Raw genomic sequence first — 22,478 nt, 5'->3', positions numbered from 1 at the left:
TTAGCTGAAGTGTTTGCTGCAGCTGTATGGGGGCAATGCCATCCGGACCTGCTGATTTATAGGGCTTAAATGTCCCAATAGACCAGATGAACTTTTCCCTAGTGAGGAAATCTCCAGTGACCGAAAGATCTCCAGTTAGATGTGGCTGTACCGGCATGCTATCCGTGGCACCCGGGAAGTGTGTGCAAAGAAGCAGATCCAGTGATTCCTCCTCGGTCTCTGTCCAGGAGCCGTCAGGTCTTTGCAAGCATCCTGGGGCTTTCTGGGCAGTACCTGAGAGTATCTTTCTGAGCCTGCCTGCCTCTGAGATAGACTCCACCCCATTGCAGAAGTCTTTCCATGAGGTTCTTTTCGACCTTCTTAGGAGCTTCTTGTACTCCCGTAACGTTGTCTTGTAGGTCTCCCAATGACCCTCACTACCAGACGCAGTAGCCTGATTGAAGGTTTTCCTGCAGTTCTTGCGTGAAATCCTGATTTCTTCATTCCACCAGGGTGGCTTTTTCCTACCCCGGTGCTGCTTTTTGGGGCATGCAATGTCTATTGCCTTACTGCAGGCCCCCGTAAAATGGTCGACAAGATATTCCAGCTCCTCTAGGTTTGCTGGAGTAGCCGGCTCTCTATCTTGTGGCAAAAGCCTATCCAGCTCTTTCCGATACCTATGCCAGTTGGCATTTCGCAAGTTTCTAGTTAGAGGAGCCTTGGGCGTTTCCCCTAATACCTCGAATTGGATATATCGGTGGTCGGAAAAGGAGTGCTCCTCAAGCACCTTCCACTTCCCGACCAGACATTCCGCATTCTCAGAGATAAGGGTAACGTCCAGAACTTCCCTTCGGGATTTTGTAATAAAAGTGGGATCATTCCCCCTATTCGCAATAACAAGCTTAGAACTAAGTATGAAATTAAAAAGTGACTCACCCTGTTCGTTATCATCGGAGCTGCCCCAGGTGTGATGGTGGGCATTTGCGTCACCTCCCAAAATTAGCGCCTCTCTCGTGCTGGCCACTAGGTCTTTAATGCAGGTAGTTGGCACCTCCTTGTCATGCGCTAGGTACATGGATGCCATCTTAATTGGTCGTCCGTTTGCACTTAGACTGACCGCTGTTGTGTCCTCGTCGCTAAATTGTGGAAGAAAGAGACACTTTAGTGTGATACTTATCAATATGCACGTCCTTGGTTTCCCCGTTGAGGCTCCACTTACCAGTCTGTAGCCCGGCGCTTTCAGCCCACAAATGTTTTGTCCCACCACCCAAGGTTCTTGGATTAGGACGATGTCGGCTGCCCCTTTAGCTGTTAGACGGAGCAGCAGTGCAGCTGAAGCTGCTTTACAGTGGTGAAGGTTAATCTGCAGTACCTTCACCATCTTGGCCGTTATCGCCCACGTCGCCTATTAGGGTGGAGTTGACCGCGTCTTCCGACATCTCGATCAACTCCTCCTCCGTATAAAGCCGAAGCATGCGTCCGACCCCCAGCGAAGAAGTCGATGAGGCATAACCCCCGGTCAGGTCGTCCATCGGATCAACCTGCTCGGATTCTTCCTCCATCTCCACGTCGCTGTTGGCCTCTTCCGGCTCTACCTCCGCGATCAGGTTCTTCGCTGCGTTTACGTCATAGCTGTAGACCTTAATTTTGGCCATATCACAGCCGTAACGTATGACCCCGCTCTTTTGCTCCAACAACTCTATGGAGTCCTTATTTAGAAGCAGGACAACCTGCATCGTCGCTTTACCGCTTTCGTTGATTTTGACCACCTTCCAATTATCGGTAGGTAGCTCCGGGTTATAGAGCCTTATGGTTTGGAGGATCCTTTCTGGCTCCGCTGGTTTGCAAGGCAACCATGCTCTCGCTCTCGGTCGCACCGGTAGGTCCTTGAAGTCGACCGCCCTGAGCTTCGCACCAGGGTAGACTTCTCCAATACCTGCGACTGTTTTCTTGTAGATCTCCGCTGATCTAGCATCCTCGCATGCTATAATGCGGATATTATTTTGGAACCACCCCTGGCGGAGGTCCCGGATTCTCCAACATAATGTTGATAGCAATGTCGGCCATCGCGGCCTTAACCCACTTCCATTGCTGCCTCAGGGTGAGGCTGTCTTCGTTGCTCTCATCGATGACGCCGAGCAGGATCTGCTCCTTGGCTACTTCAGCAAAAGAAGGCCCCTGCGTTCTGACCCTCTTTGCGTATTGGTTGGGCGTATTTTCCCCCGATCTATTGCGCTTACTGGAGGGCGCCTGCGGCTGCTTCTCCTCCGGCTTGCGGTAGTCGGGCAGGACTGCCTTTGCCCAGTCGATTTCTGTGAGGATCTCCTTCACATGCTCTTCTTTCGCCTTGCTACACAGGTCAGGCGTTGCGGTGAACCTTTGCAGGATTCGAGCAGCCAGCTTCCTCTGCCGATAGCCCGCTGCAGCTGGTTCTGGCCTCTGGTCAGGCCTCTTGAAGGCCGTGGGTGTCGCGGGAGGACCGCCCGGGGCCTGCGCCCCAGATTCAGCCTTATCCCCGGCTGCAATCTGCATGCCAGGTTGGCGTCCACTGGTGCCAGGAGTTTCCCGGGGTGGACTCCTTTGAGCAGCCCCACCGCCACTTTCCTTCGTTTTCGCGAGAGCTTGGCCCGGTTTCACCATTGGCCTTGGTTTCCCGCTATTTGTCACCGCACTACGGCTGGTGGAGGTACTCTGCATCGCTTGAGCTCCTTGTTTAGTGGGCCGAGACCCTTCCGACGCTTTAAGGGGGCCGGTCCCTTTATACATTGTTTTTGATGATGTTGTTGCTGTTTTTGTTGTTGTTGTTGTTAATTGTTTCTTATCCATAATTGATCCCACGGGCTGCGGAGAAAGGGGTTCGTCCACCCGGGCAGAGATCCGCGATGCCCAGGTAAGGCCTACTTACATCCTGGGTGTGGCCGCCTCCCAGAGGGCTCCGTTCGCGACTGGGCTATTTAGGGGCCCCCAGCCTGGCCGATCCTCGGTACGGTGCGCGTGACGCCTTGATCCAGCCCCTTCAGACCTCCAAGCCACGATCAGAAACCATTTCCATATGACTACGCTATTAAGGAGTTTAGCACATAGCACTGATTCCTGATCTTAGCTGAGCACCATTCTGACATCGCACAGAATCCTCTGTAGTGCCCATTACCAGTCAGCACCCTCGTGGAGGGTTCAGCCGGAGGATTTTTTGCCGACCACGTTCGCGCTATGGAGTTTAACAAGTTATTGGTTCAACTGAACGTTGGGTCGGCCTAAACGTTCTCTAGTACTAGATGCGCGTCGTTCGTCAAGTATTACAACGTGATAAAACTAGCCTTCTTTTTCGATCTGCGTACAGCTATGTAGTCGTCTTGCATTAATGAAACAAACCCTTAGCTACTCCATAGCTACTGCCGCTTGATTTTCTTCTTCAACTTCATGAAATCGGTATTTGCCTTGGCTAGCTACCGGCACTTAGCTTTTATTTCTCCACCTCTTTGAGAGCTCTAAAAAAAAAAATACCATTGCACTGTGCAAATAAATTATTTTCTAAATAAGCGAAAGGAATCACTGCTATCACTGCCACATTCATTGACCACTATAATTACCGCCTCAATAAAAATTGCAGCGCAAACTGAAGGTGCCCATTAAATATAGGGCTTAGCTGCTGAGCTGAATAAGTGGTTGAAAAATGGAATAGCAAATAAAGTGACGGTCAGATAGCCAGCTAAAGTAAGACAGTGTGAATTAAGAAAATTTTTTCAAATGTTTTTTTTTGTTGTTGCTGTATTTTTTTGCCTAAGCAGCGCGCTTTTGTAAGCAACCTTGCTAGCGCTGCATGCACCATGCAACAACAGTACTTGGAAATTGTGCCAGAAATTATTCGACAACCGAAACGGCAATCAAAATCTTTGAACTTGTGTATTTAGCGCTTAGGTATGTATGTTTATGATTTTTCGCATTCACCGACAGCCAGCGCAGATACTTTGTAGGTACCTTTGCAGCTCTTGGTTGATGATACCGCAGTGCCGGCGCAATGTTGCAAGCGCAACAAATTAGCCGCAAAATTATTGAATGGTGCAAACATGAAAAAAACAAGTGGAATAACAATAAAAATGTCTTAATTTCTTTTCGACTTTATTGACCACCGTTTCGACGCTGAGTAACAGGCCTTGAGTGTTGCAACTAAGCTGACTTGGCGTTTAGTGTAGATTGTTTGTAATAATATTTACTAAGTAATTTCGTGCAGCGGAAAAGGCAGCAGCAATGGTTTACCATTATTTTTTTTTTGGGTTTTTTTTTTTTTTTTTTTTTTGCTCACAGTTGTAATACAATCCCTATAATTTGCATGCAGTTTTTATGACCTCAAAATGGTATTGGCTTTCAGGTGATTTTTCACACTGAATTATGTGATTTGGTTTTAATTTGCTACTGTGCGCCATTGCGCCTATTTAATGGCGGGTAAGTGGACACAAACATGCATACATGCATATCTGTGTTCGTATGGAAAAGTAGCTTATGTCGAAAGGCTGGCTTTAGTATAATGCGGCAATCCCTTTATTTTTTAAACGGCAAGGAATTTTTTGATGAGACTTAATAAGAATATTGACTTGCTAGTATCGAAACTATTTCTTCTACGTTTATTTGCCAAAAGTTTTTCAACGGCTTAGCGCCAGTGAGTCATTCGCAATCGGATGCTGCGAATGCCGATTTATACTAAAGCCAGCCTTTCGACATAAGCTACTTTTCCATATGAACACAGATATGTATGTACATATCTACATATTTACAACGCTTTTACCGTCTCGATTCATTGCCTATAAGCGTTTGTTGCATGTAAGTAATTGATGGCTTTTAGATTTTATTAGCGGCTATTAAAAAGCTATTTTCGTTGTGCGCATCGTAACTACTTACGTAGCAGTGGTAGCAGTAGGCTTGTTTGCTACATGAAATACGACGCTTTTGTGGCAAATAACACTTGTGTTTTAAGCAAAATGCTATCCATAAATTGGCACCAAGATTACGCCATGGAAGCGACGCCAAGAATTTGTGAAATAGTTAATTTATAATTTATTTACACTTTTTATCTCATTTTTATTTCTATTTTTATTTGTACGTGGTTGGGTATTAATTTGGCTTGCAGATTAGTTTAAATAAAAAAAGCTTTAGTGCACACAAATTCAGTGCAAGAGGCACTGATATTAAAATCCGGCTGGACGGCTTGCACGCCAGGGTGGGAAAGTAGTGTATCCTTGGGCAATTTTTTTTTGGAAAATTCAGTCGCCATGATCGAACTTCGGTAATGGGTTGAGACTGTTTGACTTCGCTTGTGCTCGTAACCTGCAGGGCTTTTCATTCCAAATTTCAATTGGATTAGGTGCTTGGCCACCTACGCGGTCGAGTCCGCGTCTGACGAGAGCAACACATTCACTGAGATCATGTTCTGACGTTTCTTCGTACAGCTCACTGAAGCCACAATGCCTTAGGTCGAAGTAAGTAGTATCCTGTGAAATTCCTAGTGAGAGTTCGGAGGCTTTCTCTGGCTAAAGTAAGAGGTTTCTTTTAGCATTCTCAGTCGGACCGAGAAACCACGTAGCTTGTCTCACTCCTGCACATCTAGTTTACTAGTACTGTGTTCGTGATTCCAAGAGAGCGTTGAGGGTGCTGAAGCAATGATCACATACCAGCTTTTATGTTATTTTGTAAATATGACTGTGTGCTACAAAGGTCTCCTGTATGCCAGAGAACACTATCTACAATGCATGCTTTATGTTCCTAGAGATTTCTAGTTCTGGAACTATTGCGTCGCGCAAACCCCCTATGGCCTGTCAGGTGTCCGATTTTAAAGTCGGTGGCCTTATTTTTAGAATTAAAACTGGTAAGGTACGTATTCCAAAGAAGGCGCTGGGTGCATAAGCACGGCAGATCTTCATAGTCCTGGCTATGTCGGTACAATTTACTAAATTGTTTGGTTGCTGTTCGTTATGCAGCCTTAGTCCATCACTCTAAGGATGCATTAGTAACTTAGTATTGGCTACACTAGAGTGTTAAATGACCATTAAGTAATTTTGAGGGAGACCACAATATGCATATTTTGAATCACTTCAGCATCCTATTTTTGTACTATCCAGGATGACGGCTTGGACATTTGTGGAGAATATGCTTCACAGTCTGCTCACACATTCTCAATTTGATTTTTGAAGTGAAACTTCTTTAGCGGCAGTTGATTGGTTATGAGTAAATTGGCAAATTCAACGGAAATTGCACACGGAAATGGTTGGGGCTGAAACAGGTACTTCTTGAGTGCATGCATGTGGTATTAATTTAACAAAAACTTGCTAATAAAAGGTTCCAAAATAACACCTAGAAAAAGACCAATAAAAGAATGAAAGTAAAGGTGAGTAGTACATAGATAAAGAAAAGGATAAAGGCAAAGGTAAAAATAAAAACAAAAACAAAGATGCGTAAAGATAAAGGCAAAAATGTAGGCCAAGGTAAATTTAAACACTTTACTTATATAAGGGCAAAGGTGAAGGGGAATATGTAGATGAAGAAAATGATAAACATAAAAGTAAAAACGAAGATAAATATAAAGAAAAAGATGAGGATATCGATAAAAGTAATGATGAAGATAGAGGAACAAAGATTAAAATAAAGGTAATTATAGAGAAAAGGATATAGATAGTGATACAGAGACTCAACCTGGGAACTATTTTAGAGATTTTCGGGATTTTAGAGATTTTTGGGATTGTCGGGAATTATCGATATAGTAATCGATATTTTTATCGGTTTTGTTGTCGATATTTATATCGATTTTGTGATCGATTTCGCTATCGATTTTTTCGGAACTTGTCGATATAATACCGCGGATTCTTGTTTTCGTACCAATAAAAAAATTGGAAATTTTTGTTATACGAAAACAAGAATACGCCCCAATAATAATCGATACTTTATCGATTTTAGATATTTGTATCGACTTTGTTATCTATGTTTTTATCGATTTTCTAATCAATTTGTGTTATCGCTTTTGGTATCGATATTTTTGTCAATTTCCTAACCTATTTTGGTACCAAAATTATTATCGATTTTGATATCGAAATTTTTATCGAATTTGTCATCGATTTTGCTACCGATATTTAATAGATTTTATTATCGGTTACTTATCGATTTGGCTTTCGATTATTTATCGATTTTATTATAGAATCTATATTTTTATCGATTTTAGTATCGATTTTTTTATTGATTATTTATCGATATTTTTTTTAGATTTTGTTATCGATATTTTTATCGATTTTCTAATAGATTTTTGTTATTGGTTTTGTTATCGATTATTTGTCGATATTTTTTCGATTTTCTAATCGATTTTGCTACCAATATTATTACCGATTTTGCTTTCGAAATTTTTATCGAATTTGTCATCGATTTTGTTATCGATAGAGTATAAAGGAAAACAGAGTAACATAAATGTAATTAGAACGAAGAGGGGTAGAGGTAGGGATCTAGGTAGAAAAGACAAAAAACATAACCTTAAGCAAATGCAGGTGTATGTATGTATGTATGTATATTGGTTGTGAGACAAAATAGATATGTAACGTAACTTTCAGTTCTCCAGTGTGGCCCAGGCGAACTAACTTTTTTTTTCTAACAGCGGTCGCCCCTCTACAGTTAATGGCAAATCTTAGAGTGAAATATCTTCGCATAAAAACCATTTGCCATTCGGAGGCGGCGTAAAACTGTAGGTCCCTCCATTTTTTGTAACACCATCAGCCCTTAACAAAAGTTTTAGCGCCAAAATATTTTTATTATGATTAGTTCACCAACTATGAGACTAGCGTCTTCCGTCATAAGAGACAAAAGAAACATGAGCGACGCCTATTCTCATATCCATTTTGCACACAATCTGTACACATATGCATCGAGTCAGTCATCCACCTGTCCCCCGCATATCTTCGACCTGAATAATAACTTTCGTGGTCTATTCGTCCAAAAATCAGTGACACTAAGTAACATTTTGATCCACGGCAACAGTACGCCTCTCTGTGTGGTATGACTGCTGACCGATTTGGCGATCTCACGTATTGTTCTTGACACTACTGCAACAAGAGGATGTATGTGCTCTTATTGCTGATATTTCTACTTGAATAATTTGTTTTAAGACATTATTAAAAGCGCTGCTATACCCCCCGGCCAGTCTACCAATCTTCCTTCTATATTGAGCTCTTTGCAGCATGGTAAGAAAAATGTCTTACAGACCCGGTTATTCGTACTGGGAATGGGTTTTGGTGCCCAATCCAGAATAGAGAACGTAACCAGAACTTCCGCAATGCCTTCTCTATCGATGATAAATGCGCATGTGTTGAAAAGTGAGCTTTAATAGATAGATATTGGTGAGATGATTTCTGAAGTTTTTTGAGACTAGCCCGCTTCATACTTGTGTTTTTAATTTTGCATCAGTAAAAAATGGGCCAGAGTTTTCTCAAAATGAAACCTCCCGCTGCCCGAGTTTTTTTATGTAATTTGGCATCGCAACGCAAAAAAGAAACCAGAGAGACTAGTTGGGGGCAATAGAGAGTCAAAGGGAAAGTATGCAGAGGCAACAACCAGCTCTTTAAACAAGTATCGTCGCAACCAAGGCCTGAAAAAAAAACAGAATCTTTCGAGTGAAACTGTCACATTTTCAAAAGGTATTTGAGGCAAACAGCAGCCAACACTTATCCTCTTTTGTACCTCCTACCAATAGATTTGAGTGCCCCCACAACACTCAAAGGGGACACCTATTTCTGAGGGCATAATTTTGTTTGATATGGTATTTTTGGTTCAGGCAACAGCTGGAAAGTTGCTGGCTTTCTTCTCTTGCAAGGAAGTCAGGCTTGATATTCTCCACTTGACTGGAATGTCGCTGCGACTCAGAAGAAGAATGGATAGTTATAATCTGCAACCTTTCCCCTAGAGTGATCGCTCTCGCTTTTATTTTCTGGAATCCACGACTCTGCTGCAAGTGCTGGTAGCTTTCCATAATCGTGAGTGACACATTGAATATAAGTCACACGTTTATCCATTACATAGTGTGAAAATTTAACTCAACTGTTAAAGTGGTGGGTATTCCTTTTATAATTCTTCTAATCATCGATATGCATTTAACCCGTTCGGTCGCTTGCACGAGTAGAGTTTAGTCGACTCCTATGACAAGCAAACATCCAGTGGTGGTGAAATAATTCTTCCTTAAAAAGTTCGAGGTAAGTTGTTTGGACCACTAGACTTATAAACTAATTTTTCTAACGTATTTAATAAAATTTCTAGTTTGAAAATTTTATTTTACTTCGCAGAAATAATTTTTCTATACATGTTGCAATCACCTACGCGAAAGCTACTCCTCAGAGCACTACAGCAAATAAGGAAGGGTTTTAGCGAGAAATTTATACCGAATGCTAAAATTATTATCATTTGCCTTCAATGCGAGTAGATAGCTTTGACAAACGCCTACACAGAACTTTTATTATACATTTGAATGCAGATGGATTTATTCAATTATACATAGTACATACATATTTATATGGGCAAGTCAAACTTTTTCCACTATTTCTTTATGTTTTACTTTTTCATTCATTGTGAGCAGCGCGCGCGCAATGATATCTTTAATCCTAAATAATGCACAACATTTCCGCGCATCAAATTCGCTTGATTACACCCCCACAATGTAACAACAAAAGTAAACAACTCATTCACTGCATACAAGCAACCAACCGCTGCTGTTGACTTGAGTTGATGTTGCATGCAACAGTGATGCGCGCTTATACGTTTAAGCCGCAAAATGCAACGCTATAAGCTTGACTTTGATGTGGCTGTTGTCAGGCTGCACGATTTTTGTAGCCCCATGTTTTTTTCTTTACCTACACCTTTTCTACTTTTTCTTTTTTTCTTTTTTTATTACGCTGCTTGCATCCAAATCTGAAAAGCCAATGCTTTCACGCTTAAATGATTTAATTTCGTCTTTGCCATTGTCGTCGCACGATCCATCGCCTGATCCGTCGCATGCACGCATGTACTCACGCACGCACAAACGATTGAATGCACGCGCATGCGCCCATGCACCACTCACAGAAAAGCTTTTAATTTATCCTTTTTACCGCTGGCAGGTAAAATACTCATAAAATGCGAAATGAGGCCGTCGTCATCTGTGTACAATGGCGTCTTTGTGCATATGTATGTATGTTTGTGTACCTTCGAGTGGCGAACCCTTCAGGATGATCACTCTTGAGAGCTCTTGATGAAATGCATCCTCATATAAAGTAATTAATTCGCAAAAATGCGACACCCAGCGAGGACTCGATGTCATACATACAAATGAAACGAATTCAAAGAAAATAAATAAAAAAAATAAAAAAAAATATGTGTGGTTGTGAGGCAGAGGTGCAACAGTGGAAGAAGTCGCTTGTATGGGTTTGGAGAAATTGTAGGACGTTCAGGAAATGCGTAGCGCAAACTAAACGGTGTTTAAAAAGAAGAGGTGCAACATGCACTTTAAAAAATATTCGCAAGTTGAGTGAATGGGGCAGAGGTGTATAAGCTGTAGCCTAATAAAAGCCGCATGTAGAGCCATAAGAAACTTTATTTAAAAATTACTACAACTAAAAGGTGGCATGGAAAATGCTAATGCAATTGCTAATGGCTCTGCCGTATTTCTCTTTAGATTTTGACGATGTATTGGACTGTGTTGACTTTAAGGACATCAATCGATCGCGGCTTATTATTGGCATATACCAGTCGACCAGCTATTTTAGAAGAAGTCTAGCGGAGTCAAACCGCAAGATTTTGTTGGTCGTTTCACGTCAGCTCTAGCCAGAATGTCAATGTTTTTGTTGTCGCTGTAGTGGCTACTCAGCCCTGCCTAGATCGGCTTGTCCCTCAAACGGTGTCGTCAAGCGCAGCTAACGGGATACCCAGGAAGTGTGCCATTCAGACTGGGTTTGTCCATAGAGACAGGGGCGTTAGTTGAGTGGGATTTAAGAGGCATGCCAAGAGGTGTCGGGAGTCGTGAGATGACTTTCCTCATGCCGGGCACTCATTGTAGTGATCCTTCTCAGATAGGAATTTAGCCTGATGCAGTAGCCAGAGCGAAGTTGGTCTATTGTGGTGAATTCTTCTGCTCAGGCTGGCAACGAGTCAAACCCTGGACCAGAAACATACACCTGCTGCGCGCATGTCACAGACGATTACACTCAGAATGTCCATCATGGCGTTTCCTGCATTGTACGTAGCGTCTTCCTGCTGTAAAAATTTCCATCGTCTTCGAAAAAGTACATATCACTGACTTCCTCAGCCACAAATCCGTACCAAGTGGTTACTTTTGTGGAATGACACGGGTGAAACCTCGTATGAGTGGGCGTCGCCGTGTACATATGCGTGTCCCCATGCAAATCAGCCTCCTGTCCACTTTTAGGGCGATGTTATCTGCCGATCCTGTGTTGCTGTGACCGATAACTAATGACCAATTAACCCACCGAGGCGACTCTCATGGCAAAACTTAGAAGGAAAGGAACTGCAGAAAATTTTTCTTTTAACAAATCTGCAGTAAGAATTCTTACCCTACCCATCATAGAATATCAAACTAGCCTGAGCCCTGAGACTTTAAAAGAAGAAAAAGTATTTACCTACAAACCTCTTCATGAACACTAAAACAAGGCGTGAACTAAATAAAAACGTTTTTTTGAAGAAAAACTTCCTTAGCGGCGGAAGTGAATTTAGAAGTCAACTTGCTGAACGCAGCGAAAATGGTGGATGCTTGGGGATTGAAATGCCTCCTAAATATATGCAGCATCGGTTTAAGAATAACATTTGGATTACGGATAATACAAAGATAAAGGTAAAGGTGAATATGTATGATATGTATATGTATGTATGAACACAAAAATTAACATAAAGATAACGGCGGAGATGAAGATGAAGGTAAACTTAAAAATCTAAAGGATCAGTATAAAGGATAAAGACAAAGTTTAGGAAAAAAACGATTGGAATAAAGACAAAACTAAAGAAAAAGACAAACAGAATAAATGGTGATAAAAATAGACATACTCAGCTCACCCCAACTTAGCTCATCTCATCTCAACTACCCTCCATTCACCTCAACTTTAATCACCTCAACTCACATCGCCTCATCTCACCCCACCTTACTTCAGCTCGCATCATTAACCAATCTCAAGTCGTGTAAACTTACTACTACTCACCTCACTTCACCCCAACTCACCTCAGTCACCAATCAACTAACCATACCTCACCTCATCTCAGCTCATCTCACACCAACTAACCTCAATTCACCGCACCTTAACTCACTTCATATCAACTCAACTCACCTCAACTCAATTCACCTCAACTCTACTCACCTCAAGTCGCCTCACCTTACTTCAACTAGCATTCACTTAACCGACCTCAAATCGCCTAGACTAACCACAACCCACCTCACCACAACTCACCTCAATCATATCAACTCAACTCAGCTTAGTCTGACTGCCCTCACCTTACCTTAACTCACCTTATCGCAGCTAAACGAATTACAAATAAATTTTTAATCGGCATAAAAAAAGGGGGATATTTTTTTTATGAATGCTACCGCATAAATTTGGACCACGTTAACCGAATTCTATATGTTTTTTAAGGAAAAGTTATAGGTTAGAGGTAGATCTTTTTTTACTTCGCATTTTTTACTTCAAATCTAATCGATTTAGAAAGTCATGGCATCGCTTTCATCTTCTCTATTCTACACTTTGCCCTTTCCTTTGCAACTTTATTCGCCGTTCAGAAATTTTTTTTGGAGTGTATTTACGCCCATAAAAGTGCGTGGTTACCGCTTCGATGCACATTTTTATGCCATATACTCCATCTCACCATTATCCACTTACCAGTATTTACTTATTTTTGCCACATGCCACACCACAGCACACACTTAAGGCTACAGAACCAAAACACTTGCAGCAACTGCGCTTGCGCCTACGTCACCAAGCCTGCGTTAACGTTTGTGGTGTTAGCGTGTTGTTGTGTACCTGTTCGACATTGCGTTGCATTGAATGCCTTAAAGTTGTTATTTTTTATTTTTTTCCAGCATTTTTACTGGGTGTGTTTCAACGCTACAGTTGGGCCTTTTTACGAGTAGTGTGGCATTACTAACTTACGTGTATTTCTTCGCATTATTCGTTTCACCTACGCCCACTGACCGACCGACAGATCACCGCAGCGCAAACCAAACCAAAGTGGTGGTGCTGGTGTTGGTTTTGATTTTGGTGGCGTTACTGTCAGTTGGCAAACGTTGCATCGTTGATCCGAGTTGTCGCTTTTTTGGCTTTATACATATATCAATTTTTACGCTCAAGTGCTGCGAATCTTTGCTTAAGAGTATTTCTTAAATGCCAGTTTTCATTCAGTGCACTGAGTGTGCATTTTTTGTTTTTGCTCTTATTGCTGTGTTTACTTTCTTGAGCAGCGTCACTGACTGCCAACATGTAATTATTTTATTTTGTTTGAATTTGGAAATTTTATATGGCATCGTCTGACATGCTCAATTGCCAAATAATAAATAATTATGAGGTGCAATCCCGTATTCCTCGGACGCGGACTAGTAAAACTGTCAAAAAATAAAAATTCGCTCAGAGCGAGAGAGTAACATTGAAAAGTACGGGATCGCTTTCTAGTAAAAAATGGTAACTTCTGTCAACTTCAACATAACCTCTAAATTTTGGTTGTAAATTTTTGCTTATTTTGTATGTAAACGCACTCAGCTCACACATGTAAATAACCAAAACCACTTTCAAATTCATTAGAATCCATTTAAACAAGTAATTAAATACTTTTCAACATGAATTAGCAGAGTGCACTTTTCTTTTGTTTACAATTTGGTTGCCAAACACACTACAGCTGATCGTTTGACACATTTACCAGAATTTACTAGCAAAAAATTCTCGGACTAAAACTGGTAACTTCTGACAGAGAGAGAACCGTATTTACTCTCTTTTTTGTCCTCTCAATAGTCAGAGAACCGAGTACGGGATCGATTTCCAGTAAAATCTGACTGATTCTGACTATTTCTGACTAGTCCGGACTCGTACGGGATCGCAACTATGGCCTTATTCATAAAAAATATAGTAGCCTTAAAGAGCTTTATAAATTGACGTTTTCATACATTTTTCAATTTATAAAGCTACTTTATTTTTTATGAATAAGGCCATTAGTCTTTTGTAACGTTGAGAATTCAGCAAAATACAAAATTCGAAATCTTTAAAAGTGCAATGCTGCTGCACATGTGCAAGCGTTATCCGCAAGGTTTTGTATGTTGAGCTGTTGCCCATAGGGGCGTCAGTATGTTGACGTGATGTTTACTTTAGATAGTAGCAGGCGGATCAGAAATAAAAAAAAGTCATGGCAGAGGAGACAGTTTGACAGTGGTTTATAAGGGTGCGGCAAGTGGTTAAAAGCTCACTCGAACTTACTTAAAAAAAAAAAATTGGAAGAGTTATTTTATTGAAAATATATATGTATAAACTGGCTGCCGATGTAGTGGATTAGTTAGATATGGTACTACTCGCTAATACCGAGGTTTGATCCCTGTTTGGCGAAATCAAATACACAGTGGTCCTAGACGGTATATCACGGTCTCATATCGAAGTGCGAATATTTTCTTCTCATTTCGCAGGCGAAGCAAAATTTTCGTTTTCTATATTTATATGACAAATCAAGACGCACGCCGCAAATTGGAAGAAAAACTCAAACTCATTTTTAGCAAAACGTGTTAGCGCCAAACAATGATTTGAAAGCTCTTTACTGTCATTCGAAAGACTAAATGAAAGATCTGCTAACGAGGAGGTCTTGGCGTTATGCTGTTCGTCTTTTAGCAATGTTTTTTTTTTAATTAGATTAAATCAAAAAAACATATGTACATGCATATATATTTTTCATTTTAAAACAATAAAAATTAATAAATAAAAAAAATAAATTATAAAAAGAAAAAAGGAAGTAGTACTTAAAAATTAAGAAAGATTATAAAATGACAAAAAAACAACTAAAAAAATTGTATAAGATCCTAAAAATTAAATTAAATACAATTTTTGTTTTTTATTTTTAAAAGAATAACAATTTAAATTAAAAAGAAGAAAAAAAATTTCTAGAGTAAACGGAATTAAATAAGAATTTTTTTCTTTTTTACGCAATAAAATCTTAAAATTAAAAAAATAACCAGAAAACTAAAAAAAAAATTTATAAAAAAATAAAACAAGTTTCTAAAAATTAAATGAAATAAAAAATATATCCTTTTTAAAACAATAACAACCAAAACATTAAAAAAAATGAATGAAGAAAAAAAAAATTGAAAAAGAAATACATAAAATTAGTTTGTAAAAATTAAAGAAAAATTCCGCTGCGTCAGGACTCGAACTCGGATCTCTCGATTGGCACGCATGTGCTTTGCCCACTCGGCCATCGCGACTGTTGGAGTGACCCGAGCTAAATGGTATGCAAGTGCTTTCTCTCAAAATAGCAAGACTTTTGTGTTAGAATAACAAAAGTCTTTCGAACTACCTTGCCATCTGTCTTCCATTTGTCTTACGAAAGCCTTTTCACTATCTTAGCCAGAATTGCCCTGTTAATGTTAGACAATGTATGTATGAATGTATGCATTGAAAGATTTAGTTCGAGGAAACAAGAAAAAAGTTACTCATACGCCGCGACAACTGAGTTACTTAATAACAAAAAAAAAGGAACTATTAAGTCCAGTCCCGTATTCCTCGGACTAAAACTAGTAAAAGTATCAAAAAATAAAAATTGGCCCAGAGTAAACAAGTAAAAGTGTCAAAAAAAAAATTGGCCCAGAGTAAACTAGTAAAAGTGTCAAAAAATAAAAATTCGCCCAGAGCGAGAGAGTAACCCGGTAACTTCAACATACCCTCCAAATTTTGGTTGTAAATTTTTGTTTTTTTGTATGTAAAAACACCCAGCTCGCACATATAAATAACCAAAAAATACTTACTTTCAAATTCATTAGAATACTTTTCAACACGCATTTTTTTGGTTACAAACACACTACGGCTGATCGTTGGACATATTTACCAGAATTTACCAACAAAAAATCTCCCAAATAAAACTGATAACTTCTTATAGAGAGAGGACCTTATTTACTCTCTTTTCTGTCCTCTTATTAGTCAGAGAACGTAGTACGGGATCGATTTCCAGTAAAATCTGACCAATTCTGACTATTTCTGACTAGTGATTCGACCAACATCAAAAAATGAAAACATAAACAAGTTTTTTCTAATAGCGGTCGCCCCCCGGCCATGAAAAATAGCTTCTCATAAAAATAAAATCGCCGTGCTGAACATTTGACTTAGTCGGCATTGGGGAAAGGAAATAAATTTGAGTATAAATTTAATGTCAATGAACCACTGTACATTTTATGATACTTTTTATTTCCACTGACACTGTCAGCATGCAGTACAAGAGCTGTAAATCAAATATTTAGGCCTACGTTGAAGGAGTGCAGTATTTTTTGGGAATAAAATAATTATTTGCTTTCCTTGCTGATAGCTTCTTACTCTTATGACGTGACAGAGGATCAAAGGATTGCGTGTAGAAAATAAGCAAACAAAAAATGCTTTAAGCGTAGGCATTGACGTTTTGCGAAAAATTTGAGCAGAGAAAGCATTGCTGACCCAAATTTTTCAAACATGCGAAAAGTTAAACTATAAAACGAAACGAAAATAGAGGATGAAATGAGTTTAAATAAAATGATGTAATATAAAACCAAATGCTTACGCTAGATAACGTAAACAGTTAACTGTATCGAGTTAGAGTATGAAATAAAGCGGCTGAATGTAATTATGTACATAAAAGTGGCGATTTTAACTTTAGTAAACTACTTACTGGTGCCACAAGATGCTGGGATGAGTTCCAAACTAGATGTATAATAATATGACAAATTGCAGAATGTAAATTAGTAGTGCAACTGCACTCTGCTGCTCGTCAGTCCCCACAGGTGTTCATCATTCTCCAAAGGTACTCATCATTCCTCGCAGATCAGTCTACGCAGGCGATCAGCATTTGTCCTACTGTTACCAGAGTAAATACAAGTACCGCCGATTCGCACCATCACCGTTGTTCATTACTGTTTAGAATCAACACTCACCATTGCTGAGAGCCGCCGTTGAGCCTTCTAGCATAGACGTCTTCGTCACTGTTGCCTGTCATCGCAATTGCTAGTTTACGTCATCAACGACGCCGACCAGTCTGTCAGTCCATTTTGGCAAAGCACCACACAACTTCGCCAAGCCAAAATCTTAATGGGGTGGACAGCCTAAAGAGATACAGGCTTATGAATAATCCTTTCGACCCCAATGTCTACTTTGAGCAACTTTTCATGTTTACGGGCTTACCATGGGCATTTTTATTTAATCAAACGTAATGATAACTGTAGTCACATGTGTACACATAAAGAATGTTCAAAAAGTAACTTATTTGTTTTAACACTTATCGCAGATATTTGCAAGAAACTGCATCAACATTGGCGAAAAAATCTGACATCCTGAAAAATATTATTTTCTTAATAATTATGGCAAAAATAATCTTCATCTTTTTTGGATTTTTTTTTCAAATTCCTTATATCTAAAATTTGCGGTTCCTTACCGCCTTAAAATTTTGCGCAGATACTTCTATAATGAAAATTACAAAATTAGAAGTAAAACTACTTATAGTCCTTTTTGTTTGGAGAAAAATGCGGGGTCGAAAAGTTTAAATTACCTTTAGAAGAACTATGGCTTTATAAAGGGTGTCCTTACAGTACGTTGAGGACTGAGAAGGCATCTGCATAAGTAAGATATCTGGCCAAATGATCTTCGCCGCTTTTGTGACTCAGAAAGATACCACCAGGCGCCTGCAAATTGAGTGTGAGAATATTTGGTGGCGCCGGGAGAAGAATGTTGATTTATTGGGGAAAAACGATGAGGGCCATTCCATTGTGACTCGTGGGACATTATAGCACAGAATGTGATGAGGGATGAAACGATTCCATGCAGGTATCAATACCTTTACTTGGAAGTATTATCAAAAGAAAGTATCGATACCTGAAAAATATCGGATGTATCAGTATCGTAGTTTTATGCAACTACACTGAACCAAAAATCCATCTCTGGATCAAAGAAATCTTTCCATACTTTAAGGTCGAAAATGAATGAGTAAAAAATTCTCCCGAATGAGTAATTTCTCTTTGGAATCTGTAATAACGTACACGAAAATATGGAACCGTGGATATAGTCTATCATTTTGAAGAAATGTTGGGCATGAAAAGAGGATAAAACTTCTTTAATGCTATTTCGTTCCCATTTTTCTTCATTTTTATTGCTGTTTTTCTTTAATAAAGAGAAGTTTTTGTTTGAGTGTATCATCCAAACACATCATATTCACGAAAGATGTTTTGTTTTGTAAAATATGCACTACGCGCTTTTGTTTTGCTTAATGCGCTCACCCTCTAGGACTGTTCTATTCTGAAAAATATACCCTCGTTTTTTTTATTTTGAAATCAAAAAGTATTCAGAGGTCTCAAAGTTTCCGATGTATTTTTCTTGGAAGAAAAATAATTTTTCTTAGAAAAGGTATGGATTCGTCAAAATCAAAATTTTTGATCGGAAAACCTAGTTCCTCTTCAGGATACTTCCAAGAACCATACTTAATTGTTTATTTAACCGTTTTTTACTACTAACAATTTTTTATTGGTCACCCCCATTACATGTTTGGATTTTTTTGGGAACCTATACTATTAAAAAATTATTAATTTAACTATTCGGTATTATTATTGGAAGTCTCCTGATGAGAAACCAAATTTTCCTATAAAAAATATTGATTTTGAAGAATTCTATACCATTTCTACGGAAAATTGTTTTTTTGTTTCCATAAAAAACAAATGGAAAATTTTGAGCGCTTTGAACGGCCTCACATTTTTTTTTGTTTTCAAAATAAAAAAGCAGGGTGTATTTTTTCGGTATAGAACAATCCTATGGAATGAGAGCATTTAAATTCCGACTTTGATTTTTTTTTACCACCCTTATGTACATATGTATACCTTTTTACCAATTGCTCTGGACAACTTCTTAGTCATCGCTTAGCAAAGTACCAGCAAATGATTATTCATGCGACAATAATCCTCCAAATTTTTGGATTTCCGCCAACACTTGCAACAAGTAAACAAATGAAAATCGCATTATGTAATAAAAAAAAGCTTGTCTCAGCCGACAGCGATAATAAAATGTTGCTAGAACTTGCAACGTGACAATTGACAACCAGCAACATTTGTTGCTAGACACCGCAAAGTATTTATGGTCATGCAGCATAACAAATTGTAAAGATGTATATAGGTGTGTGAGTGTGTGTGTGTTCGCTTGTGCACATGTACGATTATATTTGTGTATCTATGACCTTAAGCCGAAATAAATTGCACACACGGCCAACAGACCCCCACCAATACCCGCATCTAACGTTTATAAACATTTTTACGCCACTTATTACATAAAAACAAAAAAAAGCAAAGCATGCAAAATATATATGCTATTTGCCACAGTCACCGTAGCCAGTAACTAGACGGACGCAGCTAGTAAGTGTTGCAAGTGTTGTACGAATATGTTGCCTACAAAATGTTCAAGTGCAAGGATGAGAAGAGCGGTGGAAAGGTGGGCTGAGCGCATGGCCCGAAACTAAGTTTAAGAGGTGTGTGTACTCATTGTTGTCGTACAAGCAAAAACAAGCGACAGTGACAATGCCAACAACAACAAAAACCACGACAGAAATAGTTAGAGCAACAACAGCAGCAACTAAACAGCAATATTAAACAACAGCAACAAAATGCCGTGTTATTCCTTTGCTGGTAACATTTTTGCCAACTCCTTCGCTGCTCATATGCATATATATATATATATGTATGTATGTTTGTGTGCGAGTGTGCAACCTCTTAATGTGCGTCTTCATAGTCTAACAAATGACAACAGCAAAATCTATTGTACTACAACTCGTGTCGTTTACCAGTTGTCAGCTTGTTGCTATTGTTATTCTTACTAGATACTTTGGTTGTTGTTGTTGTTGGTTTACTTACTGTACGTACTTATATTGCCGTTTTATTGTTGCTATATGCTGCTATTGTCATTCCATCCACCGCCATCGTCGCTCGCAGCTTAACTTACATTGCTCGCCAGCTTCTTAGTGCTGTATAACTATTGTTGCAACATTATGTTGCACACAATTATGCGCTCATATATGTAAATTTGCAGCAGCGCATTGCCTGTAACACGGTTTTTGCTGGATGTGGCTGGTGGCTGGTGGCAAAGCAAACGTATAAATGGCTTGCATATTTGGCTTTTTGCTGTATTTGCATAATTTTTTGTTTGTCTGCGAGGGTTTTCTGTTGTCGGGCATTTTTCGTTGCTCTTTTTTTGTGTTTTTATAATTGTGCTACAGGTTGATGTTTACAGCAAGATATGTACATACATATGTACCTGTAATTGCTTAGTGGTTGATGGGCAAACATTATTTAGAAAATACAGTCGTTTGACTCTGAAAAGTGTTTGGCCTTGAAAAATTCATAAACTCAATTTGTTAGTAAAGGTACTCTAACGCTTTAACTTTATCTCGTTTTCGTGGAAAACGACACTTCTTTATTATATCTACTCTCACAAAATGGGTAAAAAGGATTACTCCTTAGCTAAGTCCTTCAGATTATTAAGTTTAAACTCTTTTGTACTAAAGAAGTCGGAGAAAATTATTGACAACAAAGATCAAACACACTGAAAGTTAGGCCGCTGCACTGTAGCCAACTCACGCACAGAAAAAAGTATCTACGAAGACAGCCCTTTATCAGCTAACTACAGAAATCCAAAGTGTGTTTGATATACATATGGGCAAATCTTTTCTCGGTGAAAAAAAAACGCTAAAGCATTCTTTTTTGCATCTTATTCAATCAATGGATTTTTCGTAATTTTTGAAATTGAAATTTTTTTTAATTTAAAAGTTTTAAGACACTTTAAAATGGCAACATTAAACGGTGTAAATATTGTTCTTGCCAAAAAGAACAAATCTAGAGTATTAAACTCGTGCGCCACCAAATGAAAAAATAAATTGATTATAAGATGATACTCATTTGCGAAACGAAAATTCCAGTTCTACAATTTTTATTGGCACACCTAAAACTTATTCTAAAATTTTTATATACATATATGAAGAAATTAATATATATCTACTAATGGACCCGTATGGCGTTAAAACGCCGAAATTCCTCATTTTTTGAGTGATCAGAGGTTTTGATGGTGTCAGTTTTCATTTCATCAAATTTCAAATCACTCTGTATCGCTAAAAAGGTTCTACCTTCAAAAAATAAAACCTCATTGCACATCTATGTACATAGAATCCGAGTTCTTTAATTTGACTTCTCATTTTAAAAATTCGGTGCAGATTTGATGACCTTCAGAAACTCCTTCACAACACCCTTTCGTTTGACACTAATATTTCGAAATTTCATTTAGCTTGTGTATAAGTAAAACAAATTCGACTTTTCAAACAGGAGGCAACCCCTTTAAAAGTATTTTCAATCTAAACTAAAATCTTTTTATCGCCCAGCATTGTGATACATATTTCGATTCACTGATAAATTTAGTTGAATTAGATTTTTAAGCAAATGGCAACTCTCCCATTCGATTGATAACCATCTTTTGACAATCCATTAAACTTACTAAATACTTGAAATTTAATTTTTTCAACTGGTGGCAGCCCTGTTCTGATACCCTAAAAAAATTCTAAAAGTCCAATTTAAAGATTTAAAAATTTCATGTAACTTGTTTCTAACTAAAGTAAATACGACTTTCAATACAGGCGGCAACCCCTTAAAACTTATTCTCGAACTAAAATCTCCGTAAATATCTTTCGTCCAACAACGTTATAAATATTTCAAGTAACTGATGAACCAAGTTGAAATTTATTTTTTAAACACGTGGCAACCCTCCTAAATATAGTTCCTAAATAAAGAATTTTAAACCCATTTCCATTGATAACCATCTCTTAATAATTCACTTAACTTATTAAATAATTTTAATTTAACTTTTTAAATTGGGGGCAACCCTCAAAAGCATCATATATATTATAAATTATCAATATAAAAATTTCTTAAAAATCTTTCATTTGACATCCATTTTTAATACTTCATATAACTTGGGTATACAAAAATTTAATTCGACTTCTAAAATAGGTTGCCACCCTCTTCAAAACATTTCCAAACTACGACCTTCTTAAACCTCTTTTGTCTGACACTCATATAGTGATACCTTATTTGGATTATTTTAATTAAAATTGAATTAGATTTTTTAAACACGTGTCAACCCTCCTATACGTAGTTAAGATATAAAGCATTTTCAAAACCATATCGGTTGATACCCATGTTATAACAATTGATTTAACTTTTTAAATAATTTGAGTAAACATGTTAGCTGAATGTGTATTGGTGCTACGGG

The 22,478-nt window shown here is 38.6% G+C and overlaps 1 protein-coding gene and 1 pseudogene across 1 annotated transcript; both read right to left on the bottom strand.

Annotated features, from left to right (window-relative positions):
* LOC118741985 overlaps positions 1-1,063 on the bottom strand; it is a 48,447-nt pseudogene extending 47,384 nt beyond the window's left edge.
* On the bottom strand, positions 770-1,960 carry LOC118740968. The gene is made up of 2 exons (XM_036472744.1): positions 1,199-1,960; positions 770-1,115 (listed from the first exon to the last, which is right to left on the bottom strand). The coding sequence occupies exon 1, from the start codon at positions 1,713-1,715 to the stop codon at positions 1,338-1,340; it is 378 nt and encodes a 125-aa protein (XP_036328637.1). The 5' UTR covers positions 1,716-1,960; the 3' UTR covers positions 770-1,115; positions 1,199-1,337.
* Between the last annotated feature and the right edge of the window lie 20,518 nt (positions 1,961-22,478).

Source organism: Rhagoletis pomonella, unplaced genomic scaffold, assembly GCF_013731165.1.
Source record: "Rhagoletis pomonella isolate Grant_MI unplaced genomic scaffold, Rhpom_1.0 Rhpom_scaffold_00006, whole genome shotgun sequence".
In the NCBI taxonomy this organism is placed as follows: Eukaryota; Metazoa; Arthropoda; class Insecta; order Diptera; family Tephritidae; genus Rhagoletis; species Rhagoletis pomonella.
The sequence above is the reverse complement of the archived record's forward strand: the minus strand, read 5'-3'. Positions and strand labels throughout refer to the sequence as shown.

Coding starts and splice junctions, on each gene's coding strand:
- LOC118740968 (XM_036472744.1), bottom strand. CDS start 1,715: ATGCAGGTTGTCCTGCTTCTAAATAAGGACTCCATAGAGTTGTTGGAG.